The sequence below is a fragment of the Rattus norvegicus genome, chromosome 2 (genome assembly GCF_036323735.1).
Source record: "Rattus norvegicus strain BN/NHsdMcwi chromosome 2, GRCr8, whole genome shotgun sequence".
Classification (NCBI taxonomy): domain Eukaryota; kingdom Metazoa; phylum Chordata; class Mammalia; order Rodentia; family Muridae; genus Rattus; species Rattus norvegicus.
Window position 1 is genome coordinate 9,630,979 of NC_086020.1, and position 16,372 is coordinate 9,647,350.

At 41.8% G+C, this 16,372-nt stretch overlaps 2 protein-coding genes across 21 annotated transcripts in view; both read left to right on the plus strand.

Moving 5' to 3' along the window:
• The window catches only part of Arb2a (ARB2 cotranscriptional regulator A), a 464,298-nt gene that overhangs the window by 341,285 nt on the left and 106,641 nt on the right, over positions 1-16,372 (plus strand). The window contains exon 12 of one of the 20 annotated variants that reach the window (XM_063281476.1): positions 8,877-9,358. The exons of the other annotated variants lie outside the window; for them this stretch is intronic. Coding sequence (XP_063137546.1) covers positions 8,877-8,959 — 83 coding nt within the window. The 3' untranslated portion in view covers positions 8,960-9,358. Of the gene's footprint in view, positions 1-8,876; positions 9,359-16,372 lie in introns of those variants that run through there. 20 annotated transcript variants of the gene reach the window in all.
• Positions 12,335-13,569, plus strand: Pou5f2 (POU domain class 5, transcription factor 2). The gene has a single exon (NM_001081751.2). It carries the CDS (start codon positions 12,382-12,384, stop codon positions 13,387-13,389), a length of 1,008 nt encoding a protein of 335 aa, NP_001075220.2. The 5' UTR covers positions 12,335-12,381; the 3' UTR covers positions 13,390-13,569.

Here is a 16,372-nt window from a genome sequence, read left to right on the forward strand (position 1 = left end):
AAGTATTCTCTCCATTGTCTTTTCTTTTGAGTCCTTGAAAATAGGAACTTTTCCCCTAAGACATTCTTTACCAGTTTTCTTTCTGAAATTGAGGACAGTCGTAGAGCACATTTACCACAGAGCTGTGTGTGAAGTCTGGCCCACTGTTCCTGAAGCAGCTTACTGGTCACAGAGCCAGTGACTTTCTGAGAACAGAAGATCCTATAGCCTGAAAGTGAAGGATCAGGCCCTCAACGCGCTTGTGAACATGTTGTAGCAGGCACCCAGGAGAGGATCTTGTCTATAGATGACACCATTCCCTATGTATTTTTCAGAAAGACCTTAAGCTATTTTCTAGGTCCCATGCCCATTAGCAGGTCCTCCAAGAGCCTGTGTCCACCCTATTCCTGGACCCTGTAATGATTGGACAGGCTTTTCACTCATTTTCGTCTATTCAGAATACCTAACAGAGGCTGATCATACAGTGTAAAAAAAGGAGGAAAGGGAAAATATCACATGGCTATCTTGTGCTCTAAGAGTTGAAGGAAAAGACTGAGCTGATTTAGTTGAGCCATTCTATAAGTAGAAGAGAACCATTGATAAACAATGCATTTAATAGCCAAGCCACAGGCACACCAAATGGAACATCAGCAGTTACTGGTAAATGTGAACTGACGACAACCTGCTTCCAAAACTTCTTTTCACTCAAATGGACCATATTAATTGTTTGGATTGAATATTTGCAAGTATTCACATCACTTTATTGCTGAAAATACCTCTTGAGGAGATGACACTCCAAAGTTTATCTTTTTTTTTTTTTTTAGTAAATAATCACTTCCTTTCTAAAGATAGCATGAAAAAATCAACAGGAATTGCCTCTGGAAAATGGTGTCATGCAGAATGTGTAGTCAAGTTAAGTCGTCTCTTATGTACTTAGACACATCTAATTAATTAGGTAATTGAAAAATCTATACTGTGTCTTGTAAACATCGTAAAATTCAAAATATATTCGCATGTGTAGCAGTGTAGCAGTTTTGACTGTGTACAGTGTTTGAACATTTCTGTATTCCTCCTTCCACTCAAAGACTCTAATCTGTTAAGTGATGTTCTCATTAGCAAATAACATTTCAGACAGTTGTTCATTGCTGTGGAAATGGCCTTGTGGTTTTTACTCATCCATTTCCCCATTCATTGTTCTGGGCTACCTTATAATTATTAGTGAATGTAAGAGGAGTATTTTACAAGTTGACCCCCAAGAAATCTATTTTCAATGGCTCATTCCTTAGCAAACTCTGAGAAAAATCAATGAAGGAAAGAATAACTTAAGAGACTTACCTATCCTGGTATTACCATAATCTTTTTAGATCAGATTTTGTATTCTCTGATTTTGTTCACGGTGGATATAAGCAGTCGTATTTCAGAAATATCACTTTTTAAAAATAATTTTTAAATAGCCACCACATTTGTTGTTTTACAACTTTCTAAGATAATTTGTGAAAAAGCCTTCCTTCACAGAATTTGGCATTTAGTAAAGTTAGCAACTTTCATTTTACTAAAATCTCCTCGTTATCCTCCAGAGACTTGATGCTCCAGGATGGGGAGGTACCATGGGAAGGGGTTGCCCTTTCAGATATGAAGGGGAGGGAGAGTGGGGGGCACAACTCTACAAGGGGGGACTGGGAGAGGAGGCTGTGGTATTTGGGGTGTAAATAAATAAATAAAATAAAAACAATTATCTTTAGAATACTTTTGGATAAATAGCTGAATAATATGAATTTTATTTATTCTTTAAAATTAGTTATGATTTCTAGAAATGTTAAACTGGCCCTGGCTTTCAGTCTCCCCACCTAGAAGTTTTTGGTCCTACCAAGCCTTAAAACCCTCTTCCCCTAACCTACATATCTGTCTTCCTCTGTCTACCCTTTCAGTTCTCTTGGTCTGTGAGGCCTGCATTTTCCACAGTACCAAATCTGTTTCTTTCCAAGTATACTTTTTTTTTTCATCCTGCTTCACTGTGTGGTAAAAGACACCTAGAAAGTCAGCAGTGATCTGTCCAGAGGGAAAAATCCTCACAAAATATGCTTTTACAGAGAAACAGCATCACTTCGTAGAATTGATTCGGAACATCTAAAGTCAATAATACTTGATGCTAAAATGAAAATCCCAAGTGAACATTAGTCACTAGATATAGTGCAAATATTTTCTACTTATAAAATCTCAAGATATTCAACATGTTGAAAGAGGGAATATAGTTCTTAGTTTTTATTTTAACACATTTCTTAAAATATCACTTTTCCAAAAGGAAATTACTTCTATTTATAACCTTTGAGAGATCAGTTGATCAGAGACTTAAGTTTGTATGTGTGAAAATTGATGTTGAATGTCTTTGACACTTTGCACTAGTATTTCTGTCCAAAGTATCTACTAATAACTCCTTCAGCTGTACACATTTCCCGCAGCTCTTTGATAGACATGTTGAACTAGTGAGGAGAGAAAGCAGACAGCGGCTAGTTTATAGAAGTTTGGGGAGCCATATGGCATAATAGTAACTGAGTCTAGTGGGTTTCTACAAGTTTAGTTTCTCGGGCTTACAAGTAGCTCAGTTGGTAAGATGGCTGTTGAACAAGCAAGTGCCCTGTGTTTAGATCCCCATATCCACACAGAAACTAGGCATGGTAGTATGTCTGTAATCCTAGCAATGGGGACATGGGGACAAACAGATTCCTGGAACTGGCTTGCGAGCCAACCTAGTTCTATTGTAAACTAAAGGCTCCATGAAAGACCCTGACTCAAAAACTAAAGTGAAAGCAATTGAGGAAGACAACCAACATTGATTTCTGACCTCCATATGCATGAGTAGGCAAAAATAATATACATTACAAATATGTGCTGCTTGCATTGTGAAACTCAGGGTGGGGTGGGAGGTGGCAGGGGAAAGGATCTCACTCTGTAGCGTAGGATAAGTTGGACCTCACTGTGTGTACATAGCCCAGGCTGGCCTCAAATTAGGAAAAATCCTGCTGCCTTGTTACTGTTAGTAGTGGGTGTCTTAGTACCACAAGCAACTCAAATATGTCTTTATTAAGAAAAGCTTTTGGATTCACCATAACTCTGGGAGATTTCTAGACCCCCTTCACACTGAGTTTGAAATGAGGCCATGCTAGTATTGTATATTAAGTTCATGCTGTGAGTAAAGCGGCATGAATGCATGGAGACCACTTAAAATAATGCCTGGCATGTGTGTAATAAGCCATGAGAAGTGCATGAAGTCCTTGTTTGGAATAGTTCTGATAAACACAAGTTCAGTGACCCTAACTTATTTAAGTAATGTGGATTCTCCCAGAATGGTCTTAACCTTTTCTTACCACAGTGGAAGCACAGTGAGTAGCTCCATGAAGGCTACTCTTAGCCCCTGGACCTTCCAGTCCTATCTGTGGGTACAGCAGGTGCACAGTGTACTCAATAGCCAGGACATTGCTTCCATCCAAGTCTTTCTGCAGAATTTGCTATGCTTTTTCCGATCACAAACAGTACTGTCTTCTCCTTTATAACAGGAGATGGCCAACACAATTGGAAGTCAGCACAGGAAGAAAGCAGTAAGAGAAAAGCTGAAAGGTGTCCATGGAAAAGTATGCCTGAGCCCATGTTAAACTATATGACAAGAACTTGTATAGCACTGCTCAGACTGCTTTGTGCGAGCTTTCTCATAGGATAACAGCTTTGGTTTTCAATCTTTCCATTTTAAATGACCGCACACTAAGCAGTAAGTCCTGCCCTTTCATCCATCTCTTCATTTCTAAATGAGGAAGCTTTCACACATTTTGATCAAATTTAAAAAAAAAAAAGAACAATTGTCACTTTTTCCTACGTCATTATTGAAAGCATCCCCGATAGTTTCAGCTTTACATGATCATTTTTATAGTCATTCAAAGAAATGGCTTCCTGGTTTTTCATTTTTCGTTATTTGTCTAGGAGGTACTGACTGTAGTTTTAGAACAAAACTTCTTTTGCTATCTGAGAATTCAGAAGCATTTGGCATTTCTCTGCTCCATTTTCATGTTTCTAGGTTGTCCCTGTCCTGCCCCTTCCTCCATGCTGATCACCACTTTTACTAGGACAATTTTCCAGCTCTTTATTGAGGGTGCTAAGTATTCGACCTTATTTCTCCAGCCACAAAGGCTCATTTTTCAGTCCAACACTGATGGCTGCCTCTTATTCCTTTTCATGCCAATTGCTTATTTGCCCATTTGCTCCTTCTGTCCTTGAAAGCCAAAATTTCTTAATAGTTTGTCTTCCTTTCAAAATCATGCTTATAACAAACTTAGGATTGCTGGTTTCATTGCATTTCATCTATATTTTTGGCAGTCTTAACAGATCAATGTCTTCTTGAATTTAAATTATTACACAAGGTGTAACACAAGTGAAGCATGAAGTTCTAGCTGGAAATTAACAGGTTAACAAATTTGCTGCTGGTGCCATGACAGCTAACATAACATGTCAATGCCATGCACTTGTGCTGCCAGTCATGCCATGACTGCTAACATAACATGTCAATACCATGCACTTGTGCTGCCTGTCATACCATGACTGCTAATATAATATATCAGTTCCATGTACTTGTGCTGCCACACATGCACTGCCACTGGTGCCATGACTGTTAATATAACATGTCAATGCCATGCACTTGTGCTGCCACTGATGCCATGACTGCTAACATAACATGTCAGTGCCGTGCATTTTCACTGCCACTGGTGCCATGACTGCTAACATGTCAATGCCATGCCCAAGAGCTTCACCCCTTTGCACTTTTCACCAGGTGGATATGGAATTAAATATTCAAAATGTAAGGTTTACATTTAAATAAATGCTTAGGATCGATAGTGGTGGTAGAAACCTTGCTTTTAATTTCCCAGCCCCAGTTGGTTTAATGGAATTGTTTCCCACACTTCAGTCTTTTAAAAGGCATTGTTTTCATCTATTTATATTTTCTGTATGCAAAGACTGTAGCAAAACAGGTTGCTGGGAGCTCAAAGAATGTACTGCAGACAGTTTGATGTAGACCTGACTCAAAGAGGCTGGCTTGGTGGCTTGTTTCTTTTTGACTCAAATCTAAGTTAGGTAACTCAGAGAGGTTTCAGTTTGAGAAGCTGATAGCATGCCTTTTTTTTTTTCATTGTTTTGGAGGTTTCTGTTCACTCTTCTGTATGTGCAGCTTTGGCTTTTGTTTGGTGTGATGTTGTAGGTTTGATTTAATAGCATCCTCCTACGTAATACAGGTTAGTTTTGAACTCATAGCCTTACAGCTTCAGCTTCCCAAGTGCTAGAACTAGGAATGTGTTTTGACTAATGCTTTATCAAGTTAAGTGTTAAAAAGAAGTTTTAGTACATACTTAGGTAAATTCTTTCTACCCCTTGAATTCTGTGGTTATCATTACATTTTCTGCTACCTGAATTAGAGTTCATTTTGAAAGAATGCATGGATGCCTTTGTTCTACCTGCTTCCCATCATAAAGTTTCTTGACAGGATTTCAAGGGCATTCAATAGCACCAAAGTCAGCCAATTTACATCTCCAAAAGTCATTCCCAGAGCACCTTCAGGTTGATCTGCTTTAAACAGAGACTTCGTCCTGCTTCTACTTTTCTTCTCTGAGTGCAAGTCACATGCTTGAATTTCTGTGTTTGTTACTGTGAAGTAAAGTGGATACTTGCTTCTAGTCTGTGTGTCTCCTGTTTGGAGGTGAAATCGCTAGACTTTTGAATATGGAAGACTGTGACTATACTCAGTGTCAATGCAGCCCTGAAGCCTTGCCTCGCCTCTGTAACAGGGGCAAACTCAGTTGAAAAGTTTGGTTGAGTCATGTTTGTCATAACAAGAATCATTAGAGTCGCCCACCGCCTGTGAAAGTATCTGACTTGTCACCATGATACCTTGTCCCTAGCCCCACTCAGCTAACTGCTCTGTTTGCTTTACACGTGGCTGAGATTTTACTCATAATACTATTTTCAATCACAGGAAATGTATGTCTCATAAATGCTCAAGTTTACAAAATAAAATTAAATGCTTTCTTCTGAGAACTCTAGATCTCTATATGGTCTCTGACTATGCTTGTTTCTTATCTGTGACAGGAGTTTCTATTTATACTCACCAAGTGTATAAAAGCAGAGTAAAAAATAATTTCTAAAAACGCTTTCATCCCAGTACTCAAGGCAGGAGTTGAGGCCAGAGTGGTCTACATAATGAGTTCCAAAACAGTCAATGCTGTATAATTAAACTCTATCAATAAGAAGGAGGAGGGGAAGGGGGAGGAGGAGGGGGAGGAGGAGGAGGAGCAACAGCACAACAGTAGCAACAATTAAAAGGCAAGCATCCCATTTTCCTGGGTGCAGTTGAGTACTTGAACCCCACAGACAGTAATGGCCATTGTGATATATTTTGAGGTTGTCTTCAGTGGACTTCTTGTACTGTCATGTTAACTTACTGTAAGTCACAAGGAATTTTTATTTAGTTATTTCATTATCTTTAATCTTTTTTTACAGTCCATTCATTATCCCCCTCCAGTTATGCCCTCCAACAGTTCCTCATTCTATTCCCCCTGCCGTAACCCTCAACCCCCTCCCCATCTCCAAGAGGATGTCCCCACACTCTCACAATCCTCCAGGCCTCCCACTCCCTGGGACCTCGAGTCTCTCCAGGGTGAGGTGCATCTTCTCTCGGTGAGGCCAGACGAGGCAGTCCTCTGCTGTATATGTGTTGGGGGGGTCTCGAAACAGCTGGTGTATGCTGCCTGGTTGGTGGCTCAGTGTCTGAGAGATCTCAGGGTCAAGGTTTGTTGAGACTGCTGGCCTTCCTATGGCATCTTCCTTCTCCTTAACGTTTTCCAGCCTTTTCCTAATTCAACCACAGGGGTCCCCAGCTTCAGTCTAATGACTGGGTATAAGTATCTGCTTCTGTCTCAATCAGCTGCCTGTTGGGCCTCTCAGAGGACAGCCATGCTAGGCTCCTGTCTGCAAGCACACCATAGCATCAGTAATAGTGTCAGGCCTTGGAGCCTCCCCATGAGATAGATTCCAAGTTGGGCCTGTCACTATACCTCCTTTCCCTCAGTCTCTTCTCCGTTTTTGTCCCTGTAGTTCTTTGAGACAGGAACAATTTTGTGTCAGAGTTTTTGACTGTGGGATGGCAACCCCATCCCTCCACTTGATGCCCTGTCTTTCTACTGGAGGTGGACTCTACAAGGTTCCTCTTCCCACTGTTGGACATTTCATCTAAGCCCCGCACCCTTTGAGTCCTGAGTCTCTCACCTCCCAGGTCTCTGGTACCTCCTACCACTGAGGCTGTATATTAATTGCTAGAGCTTTCTATAATGTTACCTTTACTTTTTAGACCCAGAAGACTTTTCTTTGTCTAGTATCTATATCTTTTCTCTTCTAGTTATTTTTTTATATTGCTCCCTCAACATTATTGGATATTGTGGCCTATACCTGCCTTTCTAAGGGAAATTGCCTAACTTACCTGATATCTTGAGTGGGAAAAATAAAGACCAGCACAAACCAGGCTACCTTGCTTTTTTCTGTCTGGATTTAGCATCATTCTTGGCTGCAACTAATAATTTACCTGGATTTTAAAAAGATTATAGCACTAATACTACTAGAACATTAGGGCTTTGCTTAAACTCTAGTTTTACTGGCACACCATTGGCACAAAAAACCAAAACCTGATGTATTTGATATGAACAGATTCACACAGTATGCCCTGGCCAAATCTCTGTTAATCCCCTCCGTGTCCTCCTTTCCACTTTTCCCAGATTGTCTCATGCACTCTTTAAAAGATTCATTTCTTTTCATTTTAAACATATGAGTGTTTACCTACATTCATATATGTGCAGCACGTGCATGGCTGGTCCCTCCAAAGGCCAGAAGAGAGTATTGAGTACCCTAGAACTGGTAATATGCATGGCTGTAAACCTCCATGTGTGTGCTCGGAACCAATCCTGAACCTCTGTAAAAATGCCAAGTGCTTTCTAAGCAGTGAGCCATCTTTCCAGTTCCTCATCTTGGACACTCTTGAGCAAATCCTTTTCTACAGGAATCATGACACACTTTCTAAGAGGTGCATTTAGAAAAATGAAGTGGTTACCTTCCCAATGAAATAACTGACCAATAGTATGACATTAAGTTACTGATGTTCACCCTCTCAAACCATTAGTTTTTTCACTGAACTTACGGATAGCTCATATAGGCATTAACGCATTGCTGGGCATCTACGTACAAATTAAGCTGTGTCACTATGCTGTATCTCCTAGCTGGAAAGCAACTACATCAAACACCAGCGAATTGTTTAAAGCAGCAAATGTTTCTGAAGGTCCAGGTGAGAAGGGCATCCCTCAGCATATATAGGCAAGACCTTCCCCAAAAGATAAGCCCCATCCTGGGCTGGAGAGATGGCTCAGTGGTTAAGAGCACTGACTGCTTTTCCAAAGGTCCTGAGTTCAAGTCCCAGAAACCACTTGGTGGCTCACAACCATCTGTAATAAGATCTGATGCCCTCTGGTGTGTCTGAAGACAGCTACAGTGTACTTATATGTAATAAATAAATAATCTTTAAAAAAAATTGGGATAAGCCCCATCCTACAAGGATATTTATTACCAAATTTTCTTCCACCATTTCCAAATTCTCAACACCAGTGGATCCTAATAGTTTTAATTGCCTTCTCAGAATAAGAGATTTAACTAAAACTCAAGAATACAAATCCCCATACAAATACAAATACATTTACATTTCTACTTAAAGCATCTTTTTCATGTTAAAGATACTAATAATGGAAAGCAGTGTCCCCTTGGGTAAGTGTAGCTGACCGGGGCTTCTATCAGTTTACCTTCTCTTCTCCCTCATTCAGATGCTAAATACCTGGGAAACTGCTGCTCATCCACTCTGGGATTCCTGTGGATAACATGGCCTGGCTCTTCCATTATCATCTAGTCACTTAGGAAGAGCCCCAGATTCGCTGAAGATGAAGTTTTGCCTTTCAGACTCCACAGACCATGCAGTGCCATTGTCTTGGACATTTCCATCTGCTGTTGCTTCTGAGCTCTGCTATACCAACCATATTCCTCCTTATTTCCTCTGATCACACTATTCCCATGGTGCATTAAACGTTTAAAGAGATACCAAGATCTTCTTAGGTCTCCCCTACATTGCATATGCCAAAACCAGGAGATGTGCACATTGGCAAATGAGAGCAGGTATAAAGAAAGCCTTATTGAGAACATCCAAGTTAACTTTAAAACTCATCGAACTAAATAGCCTCATTTTTAAATTTAATGTTTTTAGCCACTCTGTTTTAACTCGTGTAATATAATAAAGCTTAGTTCAAATTCATTTGAACTCATCAGTTTTTTTTTCCAATTCACTGAAATGATTCTATTCAACTATTGTTTTTAAACAACTAATGAATCTTCTCTCCCTGTAAGTGAGGCATTTTTTTCGATGCAGAACATAATGTATAATTGCCCTGTCTCTCTTTTATCTCTCTTTGTGATCCACCTTAGCAGACACTGGTTGCTTTGTGAAGTATGGGATGGGGAACGTGTGTGTGTGTGTGTGTGTGTGTGTGTGTGTGTGTGTGTGTGTGTGTGTGTGGATATCAGTACAGTTAGTCTTTAATGAAATTCTTACATTGGCTTTTAGAGGCTGTCATCCAATCCAAGGTAAACTGGAAGTCTTTTGAGCACTGGTGCTGTACAGGTTCATTTACTGGACATTTCTTTTCCTAGCAACACAAAAATAAATGAATAAATAATAAACATATCTTCTCTTTTTCTCTTTGTACTATGTGCCAGGTATAGTTCTGGTGCCAGGGATCTCATAGTGAATGTGACAAGGATCCTACTTTTAGCTCATACTCATTGCAGAAACTGATAAACTTCAGGTAAATCGTATGCTCAGCCTGCAGGTAAGGCAGTAGATTTACTGATTCACAACTTCAAAGCCATACATACAATTTCATTTTCCGTAGTTTTGAGTCTCATTTCTCCTCAAGGTGCTCCGCTCACCGAGAGAGGGTTATCTGACAAGCTCCTTGTTGTAATATAGCAGAGGGAAGATGAAAAGCTCCTGAAGTCAAGTTTCTTGTTATTGCATTGGCATTACTCTATTGACAGCATAAAGTTCACCATTCAACAAGAAATCATTGTGTATTGTATTAGTCAGTGTTCTCTCATGTTCTAGACTTACTGACTCTTCAATGAATATCCTTAAATTGAAGAGACATAAAAGAATTGTTGATCAGTGATGAAATAAAACCTTGATTAAGTATGAGAGCAATGTGATGGAAGCAATACAATCCTCTTTTCTGCTCAGGGAAGGGTCTCCATGACGGGATCTCTAACCTGAGTTGTACAGGTGACAGGAAGTGCAGCATGCTTCTTTTATTCTGAGTCCTTTGTATGGGCCAGATACCACTGTGGACCCAGTGGTAAGGAGACATACAGTGGACACATGGGCAGATGTTTATTAGATAGCAGTACATGCTAAGCACAAAATAAACTGTGAGGGGGAAAACCAAAGTCAAGGAAATTGCAAAGAATGCAGTGATAAGAGGTGTCCTTTTCTAATGAAACTGTCCAAGACTCCTTACCAGTAAAGAGACCAGGATGCAGGGAGACCATTTCAAGCAGGGACAAGAGCACACAGGGTACAAATGATATTTAGCGGAAAACAACAGGTTTTCTTCTTGACCATTAATTAAGACTGGGGAGAGTATATAATGAGACTGATAGAGAATTAACTAGGTATTGTAAAGCTCTGTGAGTACCCCTCACTGTCAGCTGAGCGAAGAGGGGGGCTGGCATCGGAATGTGTTTGAAGAATCGGAATGTGTTTGAAGAGTAAAGTGGTACCATTAGCTTTTCTTTATTTTTGGATTAGATTTGGATTACTTTGATGTGATTGTGGAAGATTATCTATAGCAACAGTGTAAAAGATGACCCTGAAAGAGAAGCAGAAGAAGATCCTGTGGCCTAAGTTATAAGTAAGGGAAGGCATAGCCAAGATAGCAAGTTCTGGGGTTTCACAGGTCTGGTGTACAGGAGCTGATGCCTTGTTGATATGAGAAAACTGAGAATCAGCTGGTGTCTAAGTGATGGTAGTGTCATGAGCCAGTCCGGTGGCCTCTGGAGAAGAGGCACAAAAATAGTTTAATTTGGGCCAGCAGAAATACAGATGTGGAAGTCAGTAAACCAGTCAGAGAATACTTGGCTGATATTCGCATATAAATTTTTAAAGAAAGAATAAAAATAATATTTATTCTTGCAGATACTGCAGAGAGCATTAATGGAATGTAGAATTTTATGATCCTTTGGATTTGATAGCTGGAAGGCTATCGGTGATCTCAAGACCAATTTCAGTAGACATTGTGAGAGACACAGCTATATTGTCGTTGGCTTAAAGCATTAAAAGGCGTGAGGCTGAGATCTTCTGGTCATCTCATCTTCTTTAGAAGCTTTGAACCTCATGTTAGATCTTTCTTCTCTTCATTTTCCCTACTTGGGCCCTAGAGCTGAATGCCTGAGCTAAGGGCGTGGGAGAAAGACTTAGATCTTTGTACCTCTGGAGGGAAAGAGGCTGTGAGTAGAAAAGCTTGGTGTTGCTAAGTTGGGTAGTGCTAGGATCATTCTCAGTGCGCAGCTGCAGGAATCATGTCTCCATCAGGAAAAAAGATGACAAAGTGTGTTTTCTATTGAGTGAGGAAGCTTGGAATGGGAGCTGGGTTAGAATGTTGGAGGACTGGTGGGAGACACATTAATTTCACCCAGAAATTCTGCCAGTGAAGGAGTGGAGTGTGAGGGTACAGGATGAGAATACGACTAGAATCAGATAGAAATTTGATCCTAGTTAAAACTGAAGCTTGTACGCATAAAGTTCTTCAGGAATAGGGACTGAGAGTCTGCACGGGATGGACTGTTGTTATCATGAAGATTATAGAGACGAAGTAGTTAATGGATGGACAAATACTGACAACAATGCTTGAAATATAGATGGCTAATTAGTGTTCATGAAGCCACGATGGTGGTTCAAAGGGCATGAGTGGAAGGGGACACCTGAGGTTTTGAGAACCTAAAGTCAATGCTTGGGTCCGGTGGAGGATAAGATCCAGGTAGTGATGAAGGACCCTGATTGCATGGAGGTGCAAAGCTCCAGATTTGTACCGAGTTAGGAGTTGAAAGCAATGGTCAGGACAAGCCTGAGGACTCAGTAAGTTATCTCAGTCTCCAAGCCCCAGCTTGCAGTGCTGTCTCCGCCCACTGGGGGGCGGGGCTCGAGGGCGAGCCTAGTGGCTGTTCAGAAGCCTCGAGAGCCATCAGTTCCTACCAGACTCTTGCTGGGGGTCCCATCCACCCCCCATGGCCGGGCGCAGGTCTTCAAACGTCTGCCCCTTCCCAGGCAATAGTGGTGGTGGTCTGGAAGGGCCAGTTCCCATGCGAGTTGATACCCCAACCTGGTTGAGCAGCCAGGCAGCCACAAGCAGGTTAATGGTACGGCCAGGTATGGGGCCAGGCTTCTGTCCAGGCCCTGAGGTATGGGGAGTGCCTCTGGGTCCCTCACCTTATGAATTCCGAGGTGGGATAGCACCCTACGGAGCTTATGAGACAAGGACCTGGTCCCAGAATTCCTCTGAGGATACCTACCCAGGACCCTACATCGCCTTAAGGTACATGCCAAATTTGGCACTGCCAGAGGATGTTTCAGCCATACAGAAAGAGATGGAGCAGCTGGCCAAGGAGCTGAGACAGAAGAGGATGACCCTGGGATACTCACAGGCCGATGTGGGATTCGCTGTGGGAGCTATGTTTGGGAAGGTTCTCAGCCAGACGACCATATGCCGCTTCGAGGCCCAGCAGCTCAGCCTTGCCAACATGTGGAAGCTGCGACCCCTGCTGAAAATGTGGTTAGAGGAAGTAGATGAGAAGAACCTTCTGGGCATATGCAGAATGGAGATGATCCTGCAGCAGGCCCGGAAGCGGAGACGAGCAAGCAGAGAGAGACGCATTGGGAGCAATCTGGAAAAACTGTTCTTGCAGTGTCCAGAGCCTACGCCCCAGCAAATCAGCTATATTGCTGGGCGCCTCCGTCTGCAGAAGGACTTGGTCCAAGTGTGGTTTTCTAACCGGAGCCAGATGGCTGGTTGGCCAACCAATGATTCCTCCCAGAGGGAGAATGTGGGGGCAACTGGGGCCCCTTTCCCAGGGCCACCAGTGTGCTTTCCCCTGGCACCAGGGCTCCATTTTGATTTCCCCCACTATGGGGGGTCATGTCTTACACCCCTGTACTCCTCTACACCATTTCCTGTACGAGGAGCCCTTTTGTCTGCCCCAACCACCACCCTGGGCCTTCCCAGGCTGTCAAGCTGAGGGGCCTACCCTGGAGGGAAATGAGAGAATAGAGAGCAGGGGCTTTTGTTTCGGGTTTGTGTTCAGTTCTCTGACTTAGTGAGGGTGGGAGTTGTTTACAGAAGCTTGGGGAGGAAGTTAAAGCTGCTTTTTGTTTCTACCTTTGTTTATCCCTGGTGTTAGCATTACAATATATTTATGGCTTTAACGGTTCGTTTCTCTCCTTTTTTTTAATTAAAGACGTCCATCGTTCCTTATTATATCAGGAAACACAATTTCTTTCTTTATAAACACAGTATAAAATTAAAAACACAAGTCACATAAAACTACTGTGCCAGTATTTATTAAAACAAGCAGAACTTTATACAAACACAAAATCTAGGGTAACAGTTAAACTTCCCAGGAAGGCCTAGAAATGCCACTGGACACAAAGCACACAGCCTTTTAGACATGAACTTCCTTGCAAGCCCCCACCCCACCCCACCCCATTCACTTTTCACAGCCAGCCAGCCAATGGGTGTTTGGGTGGGTGTGGGCGTGAAGGTCTTAACTCAGTCCTCTGCGTTCTTGACTTATTGGCACTGCACTGACCTTGCTTGTCGCGGCAGGGAAGTCATTCTAATCTAAACCAGTTTGCTCCTGAGGTTGGCCATGTGGACAGCCATAGCTGCAGGCCCCGTTCTCAAGCTTAGAGCTCCGTTTGGTTTGTTCTTTAGGAATGCCCTTGCTTTGTTTTGAGCTGAGATGGCATAAAAGAACACTTCCAGTTCCCAGGTAGCTTGAGTGTGAAGGCCAGGGTGCCATTCTCCTGCTTCCACACTGACTCCATGGAAGGGTTTCCCAGCAGGCATTTAAGTCTTTTTCTTTCCTCTTCCCCATTGCTGAACTTTTCAGGTTCCAATCAGTTACTAACCTGCTTGGGGCTGGAGAGTGTTGCTCAAGGATAAAGCATGCAAAGTCCGTGGGTTTCATCCCAGCACGAGTTCTTAAGCCTTTTGATTTTCTGTTGCAAACCTGCATACAGGATATATTAAACCCACCACTGTGTGCTTTCCCTTCATTAGCATTCCAGAGGATTTGTCCAGGGTATTTTCAAAGATATGCATTATTACTTTTATTTTGGACTTCATTTTCCATGTTACCTTTGGATTTTATTTTTGTTCATGGCCCTTTCCTAGTTCCTTCTAGTTCTTTTCATTTTTTTTCTAATGTTTTTGAAACGAATTCTTTGTTTATATGATATTTTCTTATCTCTTTTGTTTCATTTTCTGGTGCCTGTGTGAGTTCCCTCTGTGGAGTCAAAAGTAGAAGCCTGGAGAACTACATCATGACCCTTTGCTGCTCAGCCCCAAGACACATGCCTCCTCTACTTAGGACTTTCTTCCTTTCACTGTAGAAACTGATATTTCACTGTTAACTAGCATGCCTGGTAAAATTTGCCATTGTAACCATTTTCTTAGTGAAAATTCAGTTTGTGCAACTAAATTCTATTAATGATATACAACTAAACCACCATCCTGTTCCAATTCTATGTCACAATTCTAAAACATAAAGTCTATAACCACTAAGCACTAGCCTTTTCCTCCTGACCCTACCCCATCTGCTTTGTGCTTTCTGAATGTGTGGACTCTAGACATTTATATTAGTAGGATCTAATGATGGTCCCCTGTGTCTGACTTAACTTCACTTGGCATATTTCAAGCCTCATATATGTTGCAGTATTTATCAGATTTGATTTCATTTTATTACTGGACAAGTTTCTGTTGCATAAGTACACTATGCTTTATGAAACTCAGCACTTGGTTAGCCTCTCTGCAGCCTACTGAGAAGAGTGCTGCTGTGAAGAGCCGTAGAAAAGAATCCGTAGAATCCCTCTTTTCCATTCCCTTGAGTAAACACCTAGGGATGGAATTGATGAATCAGCTGATTCTATTAACTGCTTATTTATTTTCTTTTAATACATGTTATTAATTCTTTGAGAATCTCATTCAATGTATTGTTCATATTCCTTCCCAGCATCCAACTCCTCCAAGATCCATCCCCATCTCTCAACCGGCCAACGTGGAGTTTTTTCTCAACCTACTTTTGTCTCACCCCATCCCAGTCCAGTTTTTGTTGCCCAAATAGTCTTTGAGTGTAGGACTTGCCCTGAAGTGGGTTCAACCTACACAAGGTCAGATCATTAAAGAAAACTGACTCTCCTTCTCCCAGCAGCTACAGAATTCCCAGAGCTCCTCAGCCAGGGGTAAGAATCCATGTTCTCCTTTCCTCCTCCTTGCTGAGATCCTGTCTGCCTTAAGCTTCAAGGGTCTTGGGCATCCTGTCACAGTCACTGTGAGTTCTGTAGTGTCAAAGGACATTGTTTTCTAGTAGACATCCATTACCCCTGGCTTTTACAGCTTTACACAAACAACCCCTCTTCCACAGAGATCCCTGAGCCTTTGGGGGATGCTTTAATATAGATGTCCTGTTTGAAGATGAGTACTCAGCAGTCTCTTATTCTCGGCATGTTGACCAGTCATGGGTCTCTGTTGATTAGCTGCTGCAGCATTATTAACATTTTGAAACACTGCCAAAGCTCTTCCTCAGCAAATGCTCCATTCTGAATCCCCTCTAGAAATATATAGGGTTCAGTTCTCCAAACCCTGCCAACACTTGTTCCCCCACTGTAGCGGGAAATACTAAAAATGGAATTTTCCATCCCATGCTAGTGCCAGCTACTCTCTGGCCCCAGTGTTCTCGCTGCCTCCATGGCTAGCCCCATGTAGAGACCACCAACCTCGCTGCTTTGTTGTTGAGGACTCTGCTCACATTCCCAGCCATCTGCCTCATGTGGTTATAGTCACAATTCCCAGTAATGCAATAAAATCATACCTCTAGAGGCTGGTAATTTGTCAATCATATTTATATCAATAAATTCTCACACCACAAAACATCCACACAATAAACTCAGAGCCAATTGATATTGGTATAAACTGCCCACCTAGATAAGACAAATTTTCCT